Consider the following 23,823-nt stretch of genomic DNA (forward strand, 5'->3'; position numbering starts at 1 on the left):
GCAAAGTGTTTTCCAAAAATGAAAAAGATGCACATTTGAACTAATTTTATTTCAAGCTGTGGTATTGTCATCACATCTTTGATTGTAAGCTTCCACTTACCAGGTTATACAATCTCCAGCTGATATGGTGTCTTGTACTCTCTGGTGCACAATGAGTTGGTTATTCACAGGCAACAATGACCAATCAGTAGGAAACCTGTTTGTTAATAGAATAGTTTATGTCATATACGTTTTTTTATAGTAATACATGAGGATTATTCCAATCTACAGTAATTGTCAACTCTTAACACTGATATACACAAGGAATTATATAAAAGAAAACATTATATGGAAGGTAAACAAACCTCACAAAATTAATTTCGGGATCATGGCTATATAGATGCTGGCACCAGGTATATTAGATGGCAGTGTACCCTCTAGGTTACAGATCTCCAAGGCAACTTGTAAAAGTCTTAACAATTTACAGCAGAGGTCGCTGTGTGTTTTATAATAACCAACCTTGCGGTGGCAGGGCATTATATCCAAGAAAGGGGTGGTAGAGCAGATAAAGCTTCTACATAGCCAGGAGTCTGTCTAGAAGCTCAGATGAATTATGCCTCATGCACACGACCTTGTGTGCTGGCTAGGTCCCGTCAGTGATCCGTGGAAAGATAGGACATGTTCTATCTTACCACAGATCGGATAATCGGGTCAGTTTTCACTGACCCAATTCACCCGCTAAAGTGAATGGGTCCATGAAAACTATCGGGTCAGATGCCACTCGGATGCTGTAAAAAAAACAGCCCATGTGGCACTGCGCTTACACTCCTGGTACTAATCTCTGCTGGGAAAGTGACGTGCAAGCGTCTGCTCATTTGCCAATGACATCACATCCAGGCAAAGAGTGACAGTGTATGAGCAAAGAGGAGATGAGTGTGGGTATGTGTCATGTAGGTGTGGGACTCTGCCATAATGGGAGCTGTCTTGCTGTAATTATGGGGGCACTTTGACTGTTGCTGACTGTGGGGCACAATGGTTAGTCCCTCTCTGCGGGTACTCTGACTGTCATGTTATGTACTTGTGACGTATGCACATTTCTTATAATGTTACATGGCTGAGAAAAACCATACATAAGACATGCTCAAACATTTTCAAGTATAGAATTTCAGAATACAGCATATTATTAGCTGTCTTAAGTTATTTCATATTCCTTTCCCCTTTTGAGACACTTTTCTACATAGCTGAATCTAGTCTGTTCTATTTTTTAGATTAAGATTTGAAACTCTTTAAATATGTCCTCCACTGTATTGAATGCTTTTCTTTCTGCTTTGAATTAAAACATCCTGAAATACAACTTGCTCTTAAGGGACCTAATGGAGAACTACAGTAAATCCATGTGGGAAATGATCCTCCATCTGAATGAAGAACCTTGGAGATGATACCTTGTCCTCGGTGAGAGGGCCAGCTTGTTAGTGTTAATCTGCTTTGCTCCATTTAGCATGCTTGCATATGTTTCCCACGCACACTTAAGATGGGTCAAGTAGCTAAGGCTTTGTAGCAAGAAGGTGCTCTGCTCTTTCAGCTGCAGTTTTAGAAAAGGAAGCAGAAAAATGAATAATTATGTGAGCAACTGACAGCTGTATATTATACTGATATCTTCTGCAAAAATATTCAGCGAACTACTCACTTATTGTACGCACACTCACATTTTTCCACAGATAATTAATCTTACACCTACCATACGGATGTGTATTTTGCCTATGGACATTTCTGACTTATGAACAAGATCTCATTGGTCGTGATTTCACATTTATCGTACAATACAAAATGAAGTTGTTGAAATCTTCCACTGACAGAATCATTAGTGCTCCTTGGGCACAGATATTGGATTTCCAATGGTGTCTACCACCAGTCTTTACAGTGGTGTTAAATAGTCCCCCAAACAAATTGTTGTTACATCATCACCATAGAACACGTTTGAAAAACATTAGGGCAGTTTACCAGCAGAAGACCACAATCGCTCAAGGTGTCAAATGTATTAGTTCAGTTCCTGTACCCCAAAATAAACTTCATTGAATGAAAGTAAATAAATACCGGATTTCCAGCACCATAGGTGTAGGATTTTTCTAAATAATATGTTTAGATCATACACCTTCTAAACAAGCTCTATTATTTAGAAAAATCCCTCACCTATAGTGTCTGGAGAGCCACTTTTTATTTACTTTTTACAATAGATCACCAATTCTAAATGAAGACACAGTCTCTTGTGATACCCTCAAAAAAGAACATAACTTATAAATCATGACAAACACTATAGAAAACAGTCAATAAATAAATATAAGCATTACTGTAACACTAGAACACAGCCTAGATATAAATATAAGCACTACTGTGACAATAGAACATAGCCTAGAAATAAACATAAGCACTACCATGACATCACATAATACACAGCCTGGTAATAAAGACAAACACTATTGTGAGATTATCACAATAGAAAACAGCATAGGAATAAAGGACAAATAAGAGTGTGACATCATCACAACAGAAAGCAGGTTATAAAAAAAGACATCAATTAAAATAGAACATAGCTTATAAATGAAGACAAGTGCCTTTGTGACATCATCACACTTTAGAAACAGAGATACCTGACTATTGTTAAATCATTAAAATAGAACATAGCCTATAAATAAAGACACTGGGGAGATTTACTAAACAAAATGCACCAGAATTCTGGTACAATGTAAAGTATGCAGTTGAAATTAAAAAAGTGGATCCGTTGAAATTAAAAAAAACGGACAGACTGACCGATGCCAGACTGAATGCAATGGAAGGTAAAATAAGATCAGTTTACCGGATCCATCAAAAAAACTGACTCTTTTCTTTCCATTTGTGTCAGTTTGTCATCAGTTATACTCTGTTTTTAACAGATCCGTTTTTATCTTTGCATCTTTCTTGCTTTCATTTTTAGTCTACACATGTACAGAAAAAAACCAAATCCGTTAAACGTAATACATAACTGATAGAAACGAATGGCATATCAGTTTGTATCCGTCATCCATTGACTTCAATGTTAAAAAAAACCGGAAATTACCTTTCCGTCAGGTTTCCGTATTTTTTAACGGAAACAATAGCACAGCAGACTACGCTATTGTTTTAGTAAAAGAAACAGAAACCTGATGGAATGGAGCCTAACTGTGCACAACTGATGCAAAACCAAACCCATTGAAATTAATAGGGTTTTTGATTGAAACGTTTACTTCTGTTTTTGTGGTCCTCTGGCGGAACAGCTAGAACGGAAGGCACAACGCAGATGTGAACGAAGCCTTAAGGCTGTGTTTCTTTAGTGGAAACAATAGTGTATTCGACTGCGCTATTGTTTCCGCTAAAAAACCGGAAACCTTACGGAATGGAAGCAAACGGAAACCATTTGCAACGGAAGCATTACTATTGAAATCAACGGTAATGCAAATGGAAGCTATGGTTTCCATTTGGCTTTCCGTTCATGGGTTCCTCCGACGGAAATATGCAACGGAACCCATGAACGGAAACCAATGCTGATGTGAACAGGCCCTTAGAACACAGTCTAAAAATAAAGACAAACACAATGGTGACATGATCATAATAGAGCACAGCATAGGGAAAAAAACAGACTATCATAACATAACAATAGAACACCTAGAAATGGAGACACAGTCTATTGTTCCATAATTAAAATCAAATACAGCTGATAAAGAAGACAGTTCATTTTGTAATCATTACAATAGAGCATAGTTTATAATTTAAGAAAAAAGCCTTGAGATAAAGAGAAACACTACTGTGATCTCAGATAAAGCGGCTGCTTCTTCCGCCTTTTGGTTCTGCTGGCCTTCTGTATTACATAGTTACATACATACATACCGTATTTTTCGGACTATAAGACACACCTGACTATAAGACACACCCAGGTTTTAGACAACAGAAAATAGGAAAAAATTCATATTTTACTTCTTTTACAAGGAAAAAAGTATTGTTTTAAAAAAAAAAAAAATGGTTCCGTTAAACCACATTCTGAGAGCCATAACTTATATTTTTCCATCGTCTGAACGGTGTGAGGGCTTATTTTTTGCGGGACAAACTGTAGTTTTTATTAACACCACTTTTTGGGGGTTTTAAATTATTTTTTTTACGCCATTCACTGTGTGAGTCAAATAATGCTATATTGTAATAGTTTTGGACTTTTACAGATGCAGCGATACCAATTTTTCTATTATTTTTTTATTTTTACATTGTGCTTGGGGAAAAATGGGAAAAGGTTTAGAGATAGATGCGGGTCCCAGAGGTGGGATCCGCATCTATCTGAGATTTATGACACATCCTGTGGATATGTCATAAATGTCCTTCATGGGAAAACCACTATAAATGCCGCGGTCGCTAATGACTGTGGAATTTAACTAGTTAAACGGCTAGGAACAGCGCCATCGCTGTTCCTGGCCATTAGAGCAGCATGTCAGCTGTAAAACACAGCTGACATCTGCAGTGTATGGAGCGGGCTCAGTGCGTGAGCCCGCTCCATACATCATCCCCTCCCCGCTCCATGATATGCCAGCACATCACGGGTCGGGAAGTGGTTAAGTAAGGAGCGGTCAGGGTCCCTTGACTGCCAACTATAAGACGCAGGGACTTTTTAGCAAGATTTATCCTTGCTAAAAACTGCGTCTTATAGTCCAAAAAATATGGTAGGTAGTACGGTTGAAAAAATACATATGTCCATCAATTTCAACCAATGGATGAGAGAAAGGGGAAGGGATATGGGTAAACTTTAGAACTTTGTTTTATCCCTATTGATCCACGGGAAGGTTAAAAAAAAAAAAACATTAGACATGAATCAATCTGCTCTAAAAAGGAAAAATTTCCCCCCTGATCCAAACTAGCGATCAGACTGAATCAACATTCAAACAAGAATTCTGTACATTGACATAGATGCTAATATCTTTCTGTTCTAAGAAATTATCTAAGTGTTTTTTCCAGCCATCTACTATTCCTGCTGTGCTCAGCTCCTGCGGTAGGCCGAAACTCAGGCTCTCAATGCAATCCTATGGTAGCCTCGTTCTGCACACAGTACCCCACTGAAACACCAATGTACAAATGGAGGGGTAAAAAAAATAAAAGTTGGAGTGCTTCTTTAATAAATAAGTTAATTAATAGTGGTCCAAGCTCTGAAACCTGCGGTACACCACTTATTACCGGTGACCATTCAGAGTCGGAATCATTGGCCACAACTCACTGGATACGGTCCTTTAGCCAATTTTCAATCGAATTACAAACTATACTTTCTAAACCTATAGTCCTTAATTTACCCATTAGGTGTCTATAAGGGACAGTGTCAAATGCCTTCTAAAAGTCCAAAAACACTATATCTCACAGAAAAGATTCAGAAGTGTCAGGATTCTGAACACACATGACGTCCAGGCTGGAGGTCATGTATATTCATTATCAGGACACTGGATTAACGTTAATGTGTGTGTATGTGGCTGCACATCGTGTTCTAGTAAGAACGCGATTCTGCTGTGTAAATGAATGGAGAGGAGTGTATGACGCTGACTGGTCACTGATTGGTCAGCGTCATACACTCCTCTGTACAACGCCCACTTGGTCGAAAGTAAAAACACGCCCACTTGGGCATTAAGAAACTCATTAGCATAAAGCTAAAAATCGCTAATAAAGTGGTTTAAAATAGATCATTTTTCTAAATAAAAAGCATCACTGTCACCTACATTATAGCACCGATTTCCTTATGTAGGAGAAAGGGCACTTATAATGTGGTGACAGAGCCCCTTTAATGCGTTAAAAGTCAAGTTAAAATCTGTAGTCCCTTAAGAGCCCCCCATACATTTTTCCCACAATGAATGTTGAGCTTACTGGTCTGTAATTACTTAGGAAAGAACTAGTCTTGTTATAAAATAGGCACCACATTTTCCCTGTACCAGTCCCTTGGCCCTATACCTGTCACTAGAGAATCTCTGAATGTTATGAAGAGGGGGACAGAAATAACTGAACTAAGTTCTTTAACAACTCTTAGGTGTAACCCATCTGATCACTAAACCTTGTGAACATTAATTTTCTTCAATTTAGCTTGGACCATATCTACATTCAGCCAATTCAGTATATTAATTGATGTATTAACAGCACTGGCATCGGCTACATCAGCTGCTCTTTCTTCTGTTGTATATACAGAGCTAAAGAACCCATTTAGTAACTCTGCCTTCTCTGGATTCCTAGCGACCAACTCCCCATTACCACTATTTAGGGGTCCTACATGTTCTGACCTTGTTTTTTTGGCATTTACATACCTAAAAAAATGTGGATTAGTTTTGCTTTCTTTGGCTTTATTACCCTTTTATAGATTTTATTTCTTGGTTGTCTTCAAAGTCTAAAGCTGAACTCTCAGATTTGAATTTTTTAAATGCCCTTTTTTTTTGTCATTTATCATTCTTTTTACAGAAGGTGTAAGCCATGTGGGGTTTAATTTAAGTTGTTTATACTTGCTACCTGTATGTCATGGTGCGTGGAGGGGAGTATGGGGCGGGTTCACCACTACGGGTGTCAGCTGTGTATTACAGCTGACACCTCACACTAAGGGCCAGGATCAGAGATAACTCTGATCCTGGTCATTTAACACAATATACATTGTTATTGCAGTGTATTGTACTAGCAATCTAATGATCGGTGGTTCAAGTCCCCTAGGGGGACTAATAAAAAATGTTAAAGATAAAGTTTTTAGTAATGTCAAAAAAATAAAAACAACATTAAAGGTTCAATAAATCCTCCTTTTCCTTTTTCCTCTAAAGTAATGTAAACAATAAAATGAAACATAATTATTATTGCCACGTCCGTAGAAGTCTGAACTGTTACAATATAATATTATTTAACCTGCAAGATGACACCGCAAAAAAAAATAAAAAATATTGCTTCCGGCAAAACGACGGATCCGGTGCACAACAGAGACAAACGGAAACCATGGGCACCAGATCCGTCACCATTGAAATCAATGGTGATGGAAACGGAAACCTCTGGTTTCCGTTCGTGTCAGTTTGTGTCTGTTCAGGCGCCCGTTCTGAGGGAAAGCTCAGACGGAACGTCAGAACAGGACCCCAACGCAGATGTGAACAGAGCCTTACTCGGGCCTAACAGAGGAAATTATTCAGAGGTTCCAATTTATACACCAGATGTGAACACGTAATTTAATTGCATTATATACTTTGGTATCATTGAACAAATGGGACATATCATCAATAAGATCTAATAGGTTATTTGTGACTCAACCACAAACAATAGACTCTACTGACAAGTGATTGAATCCAAAGTCACCTCTAAATGAGGTTGTCTTTTGCTGGATCTTTGGGGTCTATAACTGAGTCTGGGCCCACGGGAGGATCATCTAATATTGTTGTGAGTCAGTCTGACAATGATGGCACATTAATCTGAAATTGTATGTATAATTAAACTCCCCCTTGCTCTGTTTTTTTTCCTGCCCTGTATGTGTAATTGTTACCGTATTTTTGGTATAGTGAAGCTGAGGATGACCGGTGCTTCTGATCTCTCTATAAATCTGGACAACTCCTTTCATTTGTTGCTCAAAAACATTGCATATAGCCATGATGCATGAAAGTGGTGTGAAAGATGTTTCCTGTAGAAGATTAAGTTACAGAATCATATGGACCGACAAGTACTAAGAGTGATTTTCACAAAATGTATTAAAAAACGCACGTCTCTTAATATATAAGGCACTTTTTTTTAGTTGTTGACAGCCAGAAAGTAAAATTTGTGTTAAAATTTGCACCATTTTCACTTATTGTTCTTAATAAATATAGCCTAAACCACGTCTCCTAGGAAACTATTCTCACTTTTCTAATCACGTTTAAATTTGACGTGAAAACTTGTCACAGAGTACAATGGTAAACTGGTAAGAATCGCTGGACCACTTGCATGCTGCTCTGTTCTTTCCTGCTAAAGTCCCAGAAGCTGGCTGTCATTGGCTAGCATTTCCAGGATTTTTCTATTCTCTTCTATAGAACAAAGTGCATGAGTTATCCCATAACCTTACACAGGATAACCAAACAGAAGAAAATCTCAACAAAATAACATCACTTACGTATGCGACTTGCTGCCAGGACAAAGTGATTTGATGTAAGTTGATCATTAATATATCGACTCCTTGCTTTAGTTGAATTAGCTATAGGAAATGAAAGAATTCAAATCTGTTTTATAATTACCTATACCAAAGGGAAATATTCACCGAATTCTTACAGGACGACATTTAAGACTAAACCATGGTTTGAGGGTGGTGTAAACTTCTGAATTGGGCAGTGGGATGGTGAAGCAAGAAGTCAGGTTGGTTCTTAAATTTAGGTTGCACAAAACATTTTAATATTTAAAGCCAACACAATTATTGTTTTTTTGCCAGTAAGAGAAAGTTTGTAAATTCTGATCATTATTATTGTAAAATTGTTTCACTTAGAATACTGAAACAAAGGATGATAGATAGATAGATCAGATAGAGAGGAAGAGAGGAAGGGAGGAAGAGAGAGGGAGAGAGAGAGAGAGAGAGAGAGAGAGAGAGAGAAGGCAGGGAAAACAATAACTTTACCTCTGTTTCTGTGTCTATCCAGATATCCTCTACTGCCTTCTCAACCTCCAGAGAACATTCAGATATATGATACAATGGATCAAGTAGCTCTAATTGGTGATTCAAGTTAGACTGGAAACACATGATAACCAAAGAAATATTAGTATCTTCTGTTTTTTTTTTTATCACAAGTATTGGTTCTAAAAGATGGTTTGATGTCTGTCCTATAATACAAGTTTACAACTATAACATTGTTTATACCAATACATTATATGGCAGCGCAGCCACAATAATGTAGAAAATAATTTGTGACATACACTGAAGAGGGTATAAATGTTGAATGAGTTACTCTTCTTTTATTTTCCTAATTTGCCTTAGAAAAATAGCATCTGTACTTTGAATGGTCACTACATGCAATAGATCTATTTTTATATATTTCCCCTATTGTGTTTTCTTGTTTATACATTATTGGTCTGTATACCGTCATATAAAGAACAGCTAATTTAATTTTATGACATGATTTCTAATAACGATACCTCTTCTAAATTCCTCATATCATGATATACATTAGAAAGTAATGCGAGTACTAAAAGCCCTAGTGTGTGTTCTATTAGAACACAGTACAAATACTAGACAAGCGCTTGTGCTTTTGCTTGAGCTACCAGAAGTATAACATCAAATACAACACCAAATGTGTATATAACAAGATGGCGGTCCCATACATATACTGTGGCGTTCGATCATGTGAAACAGTCCTTATTGCTATCAATTCCAATATTTATTATTATGATCCCTACCAATATTTAATAACAATATTTGATTTTTATTTCTAGTTTGCAACTGCTGAAAACTAATAGAAGTTTGTTAAAGCCTCCAGTGTCATTAGCATAACGTATTCCAAGAAAACCTTATTATGTGAAGGATGGATAAAAACATAAACACCTTACTATCTAAACATTCACTTTCCAGGAAAATAATAAAGGTATGTTCACACTAAGGCCTCATTCACACGACAGGTTTTCCCAGCCGGGTGCCGGCCGTTCATAAATCGGCCGGCACCCGGCTGCATTAGGAATAATACCGGCCGTCAAAAGATAGGACATGCTCTATTTTCGCCCGGGTACCCGGCCGCCCGGCTCCCATAGAAGTCTATGGGGCCGGGTAATACCCGGCCATCACCGGAATGTGTCCCGAGTGATGGCCGGGTTTTCCGTGGCTTGCGCTCTGTCTCCTCCTCCTCACAGCGCAGAGTGCATGTGAGGAGGAGGAGTTGATGCCATTCGGACGAATGGCTGCGCTGTACACTGTGTGGCAGGGCTGGGGTGTACAGCAGGTGGAGGGAGCGTTGCGCTGGCTCCCTTCCCCTGCTTGTTTTAAAAGCGCCCTGGCCCGGCGACACCTTCGATGGCGCCACTAGCAGCTGCTGCGGCTGCTACTACTGTAGCGACGCCACTATAGCAGAGCGGGGAGGTATCTCCCCGCTCTGCTATGTGCTAGCCGCACTTTAGCTCCTTGAAGGAGCGGAATCCCCGTGTTTTCGGGGATTCCGCTCCTGGACAGAGCGCTTGATGTCTCTGTCCATATCTGGGCAGTGACATCAGGGGAAACTCCTGAAGCGGAATCCCCGAACACATGGGGATTCCCCTTCAGGAGTTGCCGCTGATGTCACTGTCCAGATCTGCCCGGCCCAGAACGGATGCATAACTTTATGCAAACCGGCCGGGCAAAATGGCAGATTTTACCGGCCGGCACTCGGGCGGGACCCGGTCGTGTGAATCCCGCCTAAGTTTTTTGGGTAGCAGAAAAAAATCTGCCTCAGAATTTCCTTCAGGATTTTGGAGACAGTTTTTAAAATGCAATGGGTTTTTTAAAACGTCTTTTGAGTAGAATCTGCCCCAAGATAGAGCAGGACTTTTTTTTCAGTGATCAGAAAAAAATCTATCCTGAAAAATAAAAAAAAGCCTCTGATTCCCTTTGAAATCAATGGAAGGCAGATTTGGGGAGTTTTTTTGACTGTGATTTAGATGCAGAAAACATGTCAAAATTTGTGTAAAAACAAACTCAGTGTGAACATACTCTAACATTATTTCTCAGATCGTACCTCAGATGCATGATATATTATCTTCTAACATAGTCACATAACAGATGTTATCGGCTCATACTACTACTATGTGCCAAATAGAAGTAGCTGCAATGCTGTATAGAGCACAATTCACATTTTTTTCCTGCACGAAATCCCGGGCAGGTCATGACAGCATCTGCTCAGGGCCTGAACATGGTAGCAGGCTGCAGGAGTGGCCCGGCTGCAAGAAGACCATGGTGGATCTCTAAGTCAGAGTGTATTAGGTAAGCCTAAATATAGGAGGGACGTACGAGCTTCCATTTCAGGCAAAAGTTTGATTTTGAGCTTTTTGCCCAGAGTCTCACTTTAGGTGCTCATGCACACAATATTGTATGGAGCCGTAATAGAGCTGCTATAGAGGTGCATGAGCTCTCTACTACCTTCGTATGTTGTTGAATTTCTATAGAGGTTTTTATCTGTCAGATTCCATACGAATATGACAGGAAAAATAAACCTGTTACTCTCCATCGAATGCAATATGTAGGGAGGTATTTGCCTCTATAAGCACTGCTTCTAGGAGAGAATATCTCCTGTGTTCATACAACCCCATGGAGCCTGTCATACAGCACAGCTCCAATCTAGGGAATGACTACCTACTAGGGAGCTGTATGTCCCCTGCGCACTGCTGTACAGGCTCCTTGCACAGGGTTCTACTGTGTGCATGATCTCTCATACATTATCTTACATGATAAGTTCTACTGTGTGCATGATCCCTCATACATTATCTTACATGATAAGTTCTACTGTGTGCATGATCCCTCATACATTATCTTACATGATAAGTTCTACTGTGTGCATGATCCCTCATACATTATCTTACATGATAAGTTCTACTGTGTGCATGATCCCTCATACATTATCTTACATGATAAGTTCTACTGTGTGCATGATCCCTCATACATTATCTTACATGATAAGTTCTACTGTGTGCATGATCCCTCATACATTATCTTACATGATAAGTTCTACTGTGTGCATGATCCCTAATACATTATCTTACATGATAAGTTCTACTGTGTACATGATCCCTCATACATTATCTTACATGATAAAAAACAGTAAAATCATGCTAAATCTTACTAAACGTATAACATTATCCAATAATATTTTGATTTTTTTTAATATCCATATCGAGCATCTATATTTTACTTTACTGCCTTTGAAATTGCCATGGAGACCACGTCATTGAATTCTCTTTTTATATGAATTCCTTACTAAATAGGATTTTCTTTTTAAAGTTAACTTTCAAGGTAAAAGTATAGAATTTAGATTCTCATTGCAATAGACAACAATAGCATGCACATATTTTCTGAAGCAAGCCTCGGCTATAATAAACGATGTAGCATTACCTCTTGAGTCTCTTGTATTTCATTACGCACAGACCATACGGATAGAGAGCTGGAACATTGCTTGTGGGAAAGGCTTGAATGTCTATAAAGACACAGTAAAGGACACTTTTACATGTGTTTTGTTCACTATACTGAACTGTCCACTATATACAATTGTAATTCGCCTTTTGTATTGAATATATAAAGACATGACCTTCATGCTCAGTCACATACTATGAAAGGTATTATTATGTGGTGAGGCCATTTATTTCATTTATAGCAGCTCAAACCAATGGTAAGACTGCAGAATATAACTGGACACTGTTAAGTTCTATCTAAGCAAAGCAATCAGGGAAATTTAGAAAAAAGTTCTTCTCTTTAGAAAAAAAATCCGGAGTCATTATCTCTATTTTCCTGCCTCTCCCATTCAACTGCTGTGGGAAGACGCCAATAAAGTTAATGGGGCTGTGTTGTACTTCTCTACACAGCGGGTGGCTGGGAGCGCCAAGAAGTAGGGAAATGCTGTGAAGGAGCTGCAGCACTTAAAGGGGTTGTCCAGATGCTAAAAATTGATGGCCTATCCTGAGGATAGGCCATCAATATCTGATCGGTCGGTGTCCGAAACCCTGCAACCCAGCCAATCAGCTGTTTTGAAAAGGCCGCAGTGCTTGGACGAGCGCTGCTTCCCCTTCATTCCTTATCTGCTCATACTGTGAATCGCCGACACACTTTTAGTGGCAGTTCACAGTATTACACCCTTCTCCCATTCACTTCAATGGGAGAAGGCTGTAATACTGTGAACCGCCACTACAAGTGTGTCGGCGATTCACAATACGAGCAGATAAGGAATGAAGGGGAAGCCCCTTCAAAACAGCTGATCGGCAGGGGTCCTGGGAGTCAAATCCCGACTGATCAGATATTGATGGCCTATTCTGAGGATATGCCATAAATTTTTAGGGACTAGACAACCCCTTTAAAGGGGTTATCCCACAGTTAACATTTATCACCTATCCACAGGATAGGTGATAAATGTATGATCACTGGGGGCCCCACCACTAGGATCCCCACCAATCGGATCCCCACCAATCTCTAGAACGTGGGCCCTGAATGCCGTTCCTCCTCACTGCACGATAACAATGAGAATTTAGAATGGAGTAGTGGTCACGCATATGCGCTGCCACTCCTGTGCAATGTTTATGGGGTAGATTTTAGATATCAGTGGAGGTCTCAGTGGTTGGGCCCCCAGCAATCATACATTTATCACTTATTCTGTGGATAGGTGATAAATGTTAATTGGGGGAAAACCCTTTTAACTAAAGCTGTGGCACCTTCATAAGGATCAGCCTTCATTCTGAGATGGCAGCCTAGATTATTGTTGAGTGGAAGCCCCAGAACTTTGTCATACCCTATATTAACCCCTTAATGACCGCCGATACGCCTCTTCACGGCGGTCATTAGTGGGCTTTATTCTAATGCAAGAGCCCTTTCACGGCGCTGCATCAGAATAAATAAACAGAGCAGGGAGCTGTTAAATCTCCCTGCTCTCAGCTACCAGAGGTAGCTGAGGGCTGGGGGCATCCCTGCTCGAACGGGTGAGATCGATATTAGTATCGATCTCACCCATTTAACCCCTCAGATGCGGCGCTCAATAGCGAGCGCCACATCTGAGTGGTTTTGAAGAGAGGGAGGGAGATCCCTCTCATCCCATTGACACCCAGCGATAAGATCGCCCAGTGTCTGTGTCTCCGATGGCAGCTGGGGCTTAATAAAGGCCCCAAGGTCTGCCTGTAGTGAATGCCTGCTAGGCTATGCCAGAGGCATGGCCTAGCAGATGCCTGTACGTTTATAATACAGTGTATTATAAAAGCGATCGGATGATCGCATATTAAAGTCCCCTAGTGGGACTAGTAAAAAAGTTTAAAAAAAGTTGAATAAAGTTAATTAAAAAAATGTGAAAAAATATGAAAAACCCACTTATAAAATAAATTAAATTAAATTAAATTAAAGCAAAAAAGTTACACATATTTGGTAACGACCCCGACTATAAAACTGTTACATTATTCAACATACACGGTGAACGCCGTAAAAAATGCTGTTTTCTGTGAATCCTGACTTAAAAAAAATGTGATAAAAAGTGATCAAAAAGTCGCATCTACTCCAAAATGGTACCAATAAAAACAACAAGTCGTCCCGCAGAAAAATAGCCCTCATAATACTGCATCGGCGGAACAATAAAAAAGTTATGGTTCTTCAAATATGGAAACACGAAAACAAATAATTTTGTAAAAAAAGTGTTTTTACTGTGTAAAAGAAAACATACAAAATCCATACAAATTTGGTATCGTTGCAATCGTAACAACCCGCTGAATACAGTTATTGTGTTATTTATATCACACAATAAACGGCATAGATTTAGGATGCAAAAAAGTGTGGCGAAATTGAAGTTTTTTTTCTATTCCCCCCCCCCAAGAAAGGTAATAAAAGTTAATCAATAAATAATAGGTACCCCAAAATGGTGCTATTAAAAAATACAACTTGTCCCGCAAAAAATAAGACCTTATACAGCAATGTCAACACAAAAATAAAAAGTTATAGCTCTTCAAATGTGACGATGGAAAAACTATAAAAATTGCTTGGTCATTAGGGCCCAGAATTCAAGCAGGGGGAAGGGGTTAAAAAAATGGTAACAATGCACAGTTTTGCTACTATGATGACCACAGCAATAGTTGGGGCTACGTAGTGACATAATATTGTGGTAAAATCATTATTCCATATGGAGAAAAAAGTTGCAAGTTACCTTGTGACTATCATTGGGGGCATTTTTGTAAGTCAACCTATCTTTCATATTTTTTACTCTATTACAGCTTTCTATCATTTCCATACTGGCAACTTACATGGCTATGGCCTCATGGGTCTGTAAAAGTTCTTCTTGTAAATTATTCTTTTCATTTTTAAGCTCCTTGCAAGAAAAAAAAATTAACAGAAACTGAAGAATGATTTGTAAGAACGTTCCCAAACATATTCAGTTCATGATTTGTATATTTCTTTCATGTGCATGTAATATACTACAGAGTAATTATTTAGTAACATATATATTGCTGTGCACTGATTGGTTTCTTACATTTAAAGAAATAGATATTAGAACCTACAGGAACTTGAGTAAACATATAAGGCTGTTTTTGTATTATTGCTTCATTTATTTAAATCCCAATTCCACATGCACCTCCAGATGTAAATTATTTTCTGTATTGGTGGCCACATGGAATAGGCACAATATCCGTGGTCACTGGTAGTGGCAGTCAGAGTATTTCCTATACAAACTTTCTATACAAACCACTTCGTTCTAGCAATTGGTGGGGGTCACAACGGTCACGAGCCACACTGGAGTATGCATAGGAAATACTCAATCTCCCATTACCAGTGGCCACAAATATTATGCCTATAGATTATTTCCTATGCAAACTTCTGTGTGGTTCATGAATTCTGTGACCCCCTGTGGCTGTAAAATAAAGTGGCAACACTCTAGAAAAGCACTGTGCCACTTCGTCTCATGTCGGCTCTGCTTGGCATGGTCAGACATTGACTTAATGAGTGGAGAGTTTTTGTTGAGCTTTTAGAAAAACTCCAGCAAAATTGTCAAAACCATTATTACTATTTATGATACTTCTTGCGTGTTTAATATGTGGCCATGTATAAGAGGGAGAGATAAATGATAGTAGAGCTGCTTTAATGATTATCTCAGACTTAGGGCGGATTTACACGAGCGTGTGCGTTTTGCGTGCGCAAAAAATGCGGTGTTTTGCGAGCGCAAAAGGCACTTAACAGCTCCGTGTGCCATCACCATATGATGCGCGGCTGCGTGATGTTCGTGCAGCCGCCATCATTATCACACTCTGTATGTTTGTAAACAGAAAAGCACGTCTTGACTTCAATGGGTGCGTGATGCGCGAAAACCGCACAAATATAGGACATGTCGTGCGTTTCACGCAGCGGACACACGCTGCATTAAAATCACTGACTGTCTGCACAGCCCCATAGACTAACATAGGTCCGTGCGATGCGCGTGGTTGCACAGACGTATTGCACGCTCGTGTAAGTCCGCCCTTAGGAGCAGCAATTTCTCTTTCATTGCCATTCATGGGCAGCCATTTCTTTGAGAACAGTAAACCCTAATTCTCGGATCAGTGGAGGTTCCAGATTTGGGCCCCTCAACAGTCTGACATGACATATGTAGTTACAAAAGTAGTGGGTGGAAAAAAGACCTAAGGCCATCAAGTTTAACATTTTATACTTCAAAACCTGAGTTGATCCATTCCAGAGAAAGGCATAGACAACCTTTAGGTTAGATGGCACCCTGGGGAGAATTTTTTTGGTGACCCCCATAGGGGAAAAAAGGTTTTAAAATCGGGAAGCAAAGTGTTTACATATTAGACAAAGCAAAACACACCATTTAGTTTACATTGCCACAAAATTCACTAAATTATCTGCATCAAATAGCAAGATATATACATTTTAACCATCAGTTGTGCATTCTGAGCCCCATAAGGACTGTTAAATGACAATACCAGAGGAGGCAACATGTGATATTTTACCAGGATAAAAATGCTGTGCTATTCTGACCTGTTAAAAAATAAGTGTAATGGCGGGGGGTAGGGAGACGGACAAGTGAGCCCTAATCTACCCGCCACTCTGTCCCTGCCTACCTGCAACGACCCGTCCTAGGCGACGGGGTACAACTGGGCGGCGGTCCCTGCGCTCAGTAAGTGCACGACAAACACGACAAACATACAAAGGAACACAAGCAAGGAAAAGGGGCAGTTGCCCACGGCAACACCGTGAGCAACCAGAGTGGTGAACGAGCCGAGTCAAGCCAGGAATGTGCGAGGTACAAAACGAAGAGCAGAAGAGTAGTCGGTAAGCCAGGGTCTGTATGGAGCAGGATCAAAAATAGCAGGAGCTGTAGCTGGGCCAGGAAACCACAAGAAAAGAATCACAAGCACAGAGGGACAGGAAGGGCAGGCTTAAATAGACCGAGGGCGGGAGCTAGCTGAGTCTGGCCAGGTTACGATAGGCTCTCCCACTCCTAAGCCTGCCAGCCACAGTGGTGGAAGCAGGAGTCAGTCCCAGGGACGTAGCCTCAGGTGCCGACTGATTAATTCTGGGAGTTAACCCCGAAACTGTGCCTGGCAGATCCTTTACAGTACCCCCCCTTTTATGAGGGGCCACCAGACCCTTTCTAAGTGGACCTGGCTTACTGGGGAAACGCAGGTGGAACCTCCTGACCAATACCCCAGTGTGAACATCCCGGGCGGGTACCCAAGTCCTCTCCTCGGGCCCGTATCCTCTCCAATGGACCAGGTACTGGAGGGAGCCTTGGACCATCTTGCTGTCCACAATCCTGGCCACCTCGAATTCCACCCCCTCAGGGGTGAGGACGGGAACAGGAGGTCTCCTCGAGGGAGCCAAGGACGGGGAACAGCGTTTGAGGAGGGAGGCATGAAACACGTCGTGTATACGAAAAGACGGGGGTAACTCCAGCCGGAAGGAGACAGGATTGAGGACCTCAATGACCTTATACGGCCCAATAAACCAGGGAGCAAACTTCTTGGACGGAACCTTGAGACGCAAGTTCCTAGACGACAACCACACCAGATCCCCGACCATAAACAGGGGATTAGCAGAACGTTTTTTATCAGCCTGAGTTTTTTGTACGCTCTGGGACACCTCTAGGTTTTTCTGAACCTGGGCCCAGACTGTGCACAGTTTCCGATGAACGACCTCTACCTCGGGATTGTTGGAACTACCAGGTGAAACGGAGGAGAACCGTGGATTAAACCCAAAATTACAAAAAAAGGGAGAGACCCCTGACAAGTTACTGACCCGGTTATTAAGGGAAAATTCGGCGAGGGGAATGAAAGAGACCCAATCAAATTGACAGTCAGAGACAAAACACCTTAAGTATTGTTCTAGAGATTGATTAGTCCTCTCCGTTTGGCCATTGGTTTCAGGATGGAAGGCAAAGGAGAAGGACAGATCAATCCCCAACTTCATACAGAAGGCTCTCCAAAACAATGAAACAAATTGTACCCCTCTGTCCGAAACAATATTGACAGGGACCCCATGGAGACGCAGAATGTGTTTGACAAACAAGGTAGCCAACGTCTTGGATTTGGGTAGTTTCTTGAGGGGCACAAAGTGGCACATCTTACTGAAGCGGTCCACCACCACCCACACCACCGACTTGCCTTGGGATGGAGGCAAATCGGTGATAAAATCCATGGAGATATGTGTCCAAGGTCTCTGGGGAATGGGCAACGAACGCAGTAAGCCCGCTGGTCGGGACCTGGGAGTCTTGGACCTAGCACAAACCTCACAAGCGGCGACGTAGGCCTTAACGTCTTTAGGCAACCCAGGCCACTAATAATTTGTGGTAATGAGGTGTTTGGTACCCAGGATGCCTGGATGGCCAGATAGTGCGGAGTCATGATTTTCCCTAAGTACCCTTAGCCGGAATTGCAGGGGACTAAATCAGAATCGATCGAGGAAATGATTATACCTGGAGGCAAAATACAAGCAGGATCTTCCTCCGAAGCAGGGCTGGCCATGAAGCTACGCGACAGTGCATCAGCCTTAATATTTTTAGACCCAGCCCTATAGGTAACCAAAAAATGGAATCTGGTAAAAAATAACGCCCATCGAGCTTGTCTCGGGTTTAGCCTCCGGGCAGATTCTAGGAAAACCAGATTCTTGTGGTCGGTAAGGACCGTTACCTGGTGCCTAGCCCCCTCCAGGAAGTGGCGCCACTCTTCAAATGCCCATTTAATGGCTAAGAGTTCGCGGTTGCCAATATCATAGTTACTTTCAGTTGGCGAAAACTTCCTGGAGAAGTAGGCACAGGGGCGGAGATGGGTGAGGGACCCGGTACCCTGGGACAAGACAGCCCCCACTCCCACCTCAGATGCGTCAACTTCCACGATAAATGGCTCCATTTGGTTGGGCTGAACCAGCACCGGGGCCGAGATAAAGCACTTCTTAAGGACCTCAAAAGCCTGGACAGCCTCAGGAGGCCAGTGGAGGAGATCAGCACCTTTGCGAGTGAGGTCCGTAAGGGGCTTAGCGATGACCGAGAAGTTAGCAATAAATCTCCTGTAATAATTAGCGAACCCCAAAAAACACTGTAACGCCTTCAGGGAGGCAGGTTGGACCCATTCCGCCACAGCCTGAAACTTGGCGGGGTCCATGCGGAATTCATGAGGAGTGAGGATTTGACCCAAAAATGGAATCTCCTGTACCCCAAACACACATTTTTTGGTTTTGGCAAACAGTTTGTTTTCCCGAAGGACCTGGAGCACCTTCCTGACATGCTCAATGTGGGAGGACCAGTCCTTGGAAAACACCAGTATGTCATCAAGGTACACTACCAGAAATATCCCCAGGTAATTTCTCAAAATCTCATTTATGAAATTCTGGAAGACCGCAGGGGCATTACACAACCCAAAGGGCATGACGAGGTATTCGAAATGGCCTTCGGGCGTGTTAAACGCAGTCTTCCACTCATCCCCCTCTTTGATGCGAATAAGGTTATACGCCCCCCGTAGATCCAATTTAGAAAACCATTGGGCCCCCTGAACCTGATTAAAGAGATCAGGAATCAAAGGAAGGGGATACTGGTTCCTTACCGTGACCTTATTCAGGCTACGGTAGTCAATGCATGGCCTAAGACCACCATCCTTCTTCCCTACGAAGAAGAAGCCAGCACCTACCGGAGAAGAAGAGGGACGAATGTAACCCTTGGCCAGGGATTCCTGGATATACACTCTCATGGCTTCACGTTCGGGACAAGAAAGATTAAATATCCTGCCCTTAGGAAGCTTAGCTCCTGGTACCAATTCGATAGCGCAATCGTATTCTCTATGAGGAGGTAACACTTCGGAGGCCTCCTTAGAGAAAACATCAGCGAAGTCCTGAACAAACTCGGGTAGCGTATTCGGGGGAGAAATAGAATTAACAGAAAAACATGACGTACAACATTCATTACCCCATTTGGTTATCTCCTCAGTATTCCAGTCAAACGTGGGATTATGCAACTGCAACTAGGGAAGACCTAGAACCAAATCGTACGATAATCCCTGCATCAACAGTACAGAGCATTGCTCCAAATGCATGGAGCCAACAAGGAGTTCAAAAACAGGGGTATGCTGTGTAAAATAACCATTAGCAAGAGGAGTGGAGTCGATACCCACTACCGGGACAGGTTTAGGCAAATCAATCAGAGGCATAGCAAGAGACATAGCAAATTCCACAGACATGATATTAGTAGAGGACCCTGAATACACGAAGGCACTGCCGGTAGCAGACCTACCACCAAAAGAGACCTGAAAGGGAAGCAAGATCTTAGTACGTTTCCTATTTACGGGAAATACCTGTGCGCCCAAGTGACCTCCCCGATGATCACTTAGACGCGGAAGTTCTCTGGCTGCAATCTTACGCTTAGGACAGTTGTTCACTTGATGCTTGTCGTCCCCACAGTAGAAGCAGAGACCATTCTTCCTGCAGAATTCTCTACGTTGTTGGGGGGACACGGAGGCCCCGAGTTGCATAGGTATCTCTGAATCTTTCGGGGAAGAACGAAGCAACGGAGCTTCGGGAGGCATCATGGGGGAGTCGGAGGAGAAAACACATAAACGTTCACGTTGTCGTTCCCTGAGACGTCGGTCAAGTCGTACCGCTAAAGCCATAACCTGGTCTAGGGAGTCAGAAGAGGGACAGCTAACTAGCAGGTCTTTCAGGGCATTCGACAGACCCAACCTAAACTGGCACCTTAAGGCAGGGTCATTCCACCGAGAAGCTACGCACCACTTCCGAAAGTCAGAGCAATACTCCTCAACAGGTCTCTTACCCTGACTTAAGGTCACCAGCTGACTCTCGGCAAAGGCAGTCCTGTCAGTCTCGTCATAAATAAGTCAGAGAGCAGAAAAAAAACAATCAACGGAGGAAAGTTCAGGGGCGTCAGGAGCCAAGGAGAAGGCCCACTCTTGGGGCCCTTCCTGGAGCCGGGACATAATTATACCCACCCGCTGGCTCTCAGAACCTGAGGAATGAGGCTTTAAACGAAAGTAAAGCCTACAACTCTCCCGAAAGGAGAGAAAAGCCCTCCGGTCCCCTGAGAACCGGTCGGGCAACTTGAGGTGGGGTTCAAGAGGTGCGGTGAGGGGAATTACCAAGGTAGCATCAGGCTGGTTGACCCTCTGAGCCAGGGTCTGGACTTGTAGGGAGAGACCCTGCATTTGCTGAGCCAGGGTCTCACGGGGATCCATAGTGGTGTCAGGGACCAGGGTAGACTAGGTATGGGCTTGTGATTATGTAATGGCGGGGGGTAGGGAGACGGACAAGTGAGCCCTAATCTACCCGCCACTCTGTCCCTGCCTACCTGCAACGACCCGTCCTAGGCGAAGGGGTACAACTGGGCGGCGGTCCCTGCGCTCAGTAAGTGCACGACAAACACGACAAACATACAAAGGAACACAAGCAAGGAAAAGGGGCAGTTGCCCACGGCAACACCGTGAGCAACCAGAGTGGTGAACGAGCCGAGTCAAGCCAGGAGTGTGCGAGGTACAAAACGAAGAGCAGAAGAGTAGTCGGTAAGCCAGGGTCTGTATGGAGCAGGATCAAAAATTGCTGGAGCTGTAGCTGGGCCAGGAAACCACAAGAAAAGAATCACAAGCACAGAGGGACAGGAAGGGCAGGCTTAAATAGACCGAGGGCGGGAGCTAGCTGAGTCTGGCCAGGTTACGATAGGCTCTCCCACTCCTAAGCCTGCCAGCCACAGTGGTGGAAGCAGGAGTCAGTCCCAGGGACGTAGCCTCAGGTGCCGACTGATTAATTCTGGGAGTTAATCCCGAAGCTGTGCCTGGCAGATCCTTTACAATAAGACAATAAGGCCATGTTCACACATGGCATATTTGTGTGGATTCAACCAGAGCTGTAGCAAGGCCTTCCTTCAGTGTGCCAACCCCTCCTGCAAACTTAAACGCACACCAAGAACTTTAAGGGGTTTTCCCATGAGAGACATTTATGACTTATCAACAGGATATGTGGAATGGCAGTTACGGAAGCAATGTAGCTTGCGAGCTACGCTGTATCCGTAACTAATATTCAGTTCTATGGGAGTTACAGGAACAGTGTAGCTCAGGGAGTTATGCTGTTTCCTTAACTCCTGACCATGTAATCAGTAAGTGGCCGGGAGGCAGCGTGAACACAAAAAAGCTAGTATGGGGTTTAGGGGGCCCCGTCCTAGAGATAGGTGCAGGTCCCAGAGGTGGGACCCGCATCTATCTGACATTTATGACATATCATGTGGAAATGTCTCTGATGGGAAAACCCTTGCGTGATTGGTGCAACTTTATAAATAGTTTTTATTAAAAATTATTTTTACTTTTTGAGATACAGCTGCTCTGTATTCTCTATACAGAGCAGCTGTATACAGAGCAGCTGCATCGTTTGCTAAATCCTGCTCCCGTTAGGTCTGCAGGCCTGACGGGTTAAGTGAAAGTAGGTCCTGTGTGTCTCTGACACGTAGGATCCACGTGTAATCTATTACATCTAAGTTCATAACTTAGAGGTGATAGATTATAGGTTGATCATGTGTGTCAGAGACACGCAGGATCCGTTGACACTAACTGAACCCGTCAAGTCCGCAGGACTGACAGATTCAGGTCATAGCGAGAGATACAGCAACTCTGTATAGAGAATACAGAGCAACTGTATCTAAAAAAGAAATATAATTTTTAATAAAAACTATTTATAAAGTTGCACTAATCACACTGACTGACCTTTTTATATAAAAAAAATATGGCATTCAAAGATTTACATAGCATTTAAATAAATTTGTCCCTCCACACAAAATATAAATATAAAAACGTAAAAATAAATTGGTTCAGGCCCTCATAATTAAACTCCTACTTTATTTTATGTTACTTAGAAACTTATGTTGTACAAAAATTCTTAAACTAAGTCACAAAGGTTGGCACTCTTCGATAGCAGAGAAGCATACAACCAGCTAAACATACACTGATCTGCCATAACGTTAAAACCACCTGCCTAATATTGTGCAGTTCCCCCTCGTACCGCCAAAGCATTCATTTCACAAGGTGTCCTGTATGTTGTGAGGTAGGGCCTCCATGGATCAGATTTGACTTTTCAACACATCCCACAGATGCTCGATCAGAGTGAGATTTAGGGAATTTGGAGGTCAAGTCAACACATTGAACTCTTTTTTGTTATGTTCCCCAAACTATTCCTGAACAGTTTTTGCTGTGTGGCAGGGGCATTATCCTGCTAAAAGAGGGCACTTCCGATAGTAATTATCAATATCACGAAGGGATGTGCTTGGTCTGCAACAATGTTTAGGTAGGTGCAGGGGCGTAGCTAGGGGGGGGCAAGCGGGGCATGTGCCCCGGGCGCAGTTCAGAGGGGGGCGCCAGCGCCACCTCCTCCTGCACTATAATTGTACCTGTGTCGCAAGGACACAGGTACAATTAGAAGCAATGAATGACCGGGCACGTTCCATGCCCGGCGATTCAGCGCCTCTCCACGAATGAAGCGACTGGTACCTTTTCTACCAGTGACGCTTCCGTCGATGAAAGGCGCTGACTGACTGGCAGCGAAAGTCATCCTGCCCAGCCAATCAGCGCCTTTCATAGACGCCGCGTTCAACCCCCTGGAAACCTGCGCAGAAGAGAGCAGGTCTCCATGGCTGCCGGACGGCGTGGGAGCGGGAATAAGGT

The 23,823-nt window shown here is 42.4% G+C and overlaps 1 protein-coding gene across 7 annotated transcripts in view; it reads right to left on the reverse strand.

Annotated features, from left to right (window-relative positions):
- KASH5 (KASH domain containing 5) overlaps positions 1–23,823 on the reverse strand; it is a 91,724-nt gene that overhangs the window by 5,580 nt on the left and 62,321 nt on the right. For 6 of the 7 annotated variants that reach the window (XM_075839869.1, XM_075839868.1, XM_075839864.1 and 3 more), the window contains exons 13-19: positions 14,932–14,996; positions 12,059–12,140; positions 8,609–8,719; positions 8,114–8,194; positions 7,514–7,648; positions 1,422–1,561; positions 101–196 (exon numbers count right to left, since the gene is read on the reverse strand). In XM_075839869.1, coding sequence (XP_075695984.1) covers positions 101–196; positions 1,422–1,561; positions 7,514–7,648; positions 8,114–8,194; positions 8,609–8,719; positions 12,059–12,140; positions 14,932–14,996 — 710 coding nt within the window. The remainder of the gene's footprint in view (positions 1–100; positions 197–1,421; positions 1,562–7,513; positions 7,649–8,113; positions 8,195–8,608; positions 8,720–12,058; positions 12,141–14,931; positions 14,997–23,823) is intronic. The other variant, XM_075839870.1, reaches the window with a different exon arrangement.

Source organism: Rhinoderma darwinii, chromosome 10 (assembly GCF_050947455.1).
Source record: "Rhinoderma darwinii isolate aRhiDar2 chromosome 10, aRhiDar2.hap1, whole genome shotgun sequence".
Taxonomy (NCBI): domain Eukaryota; kingdom Metazoa; phylum Chordata; class Amphibia; order Anura; family Rhinodermatidae; genus Rhinoderma; species Rhinoderma darwinii.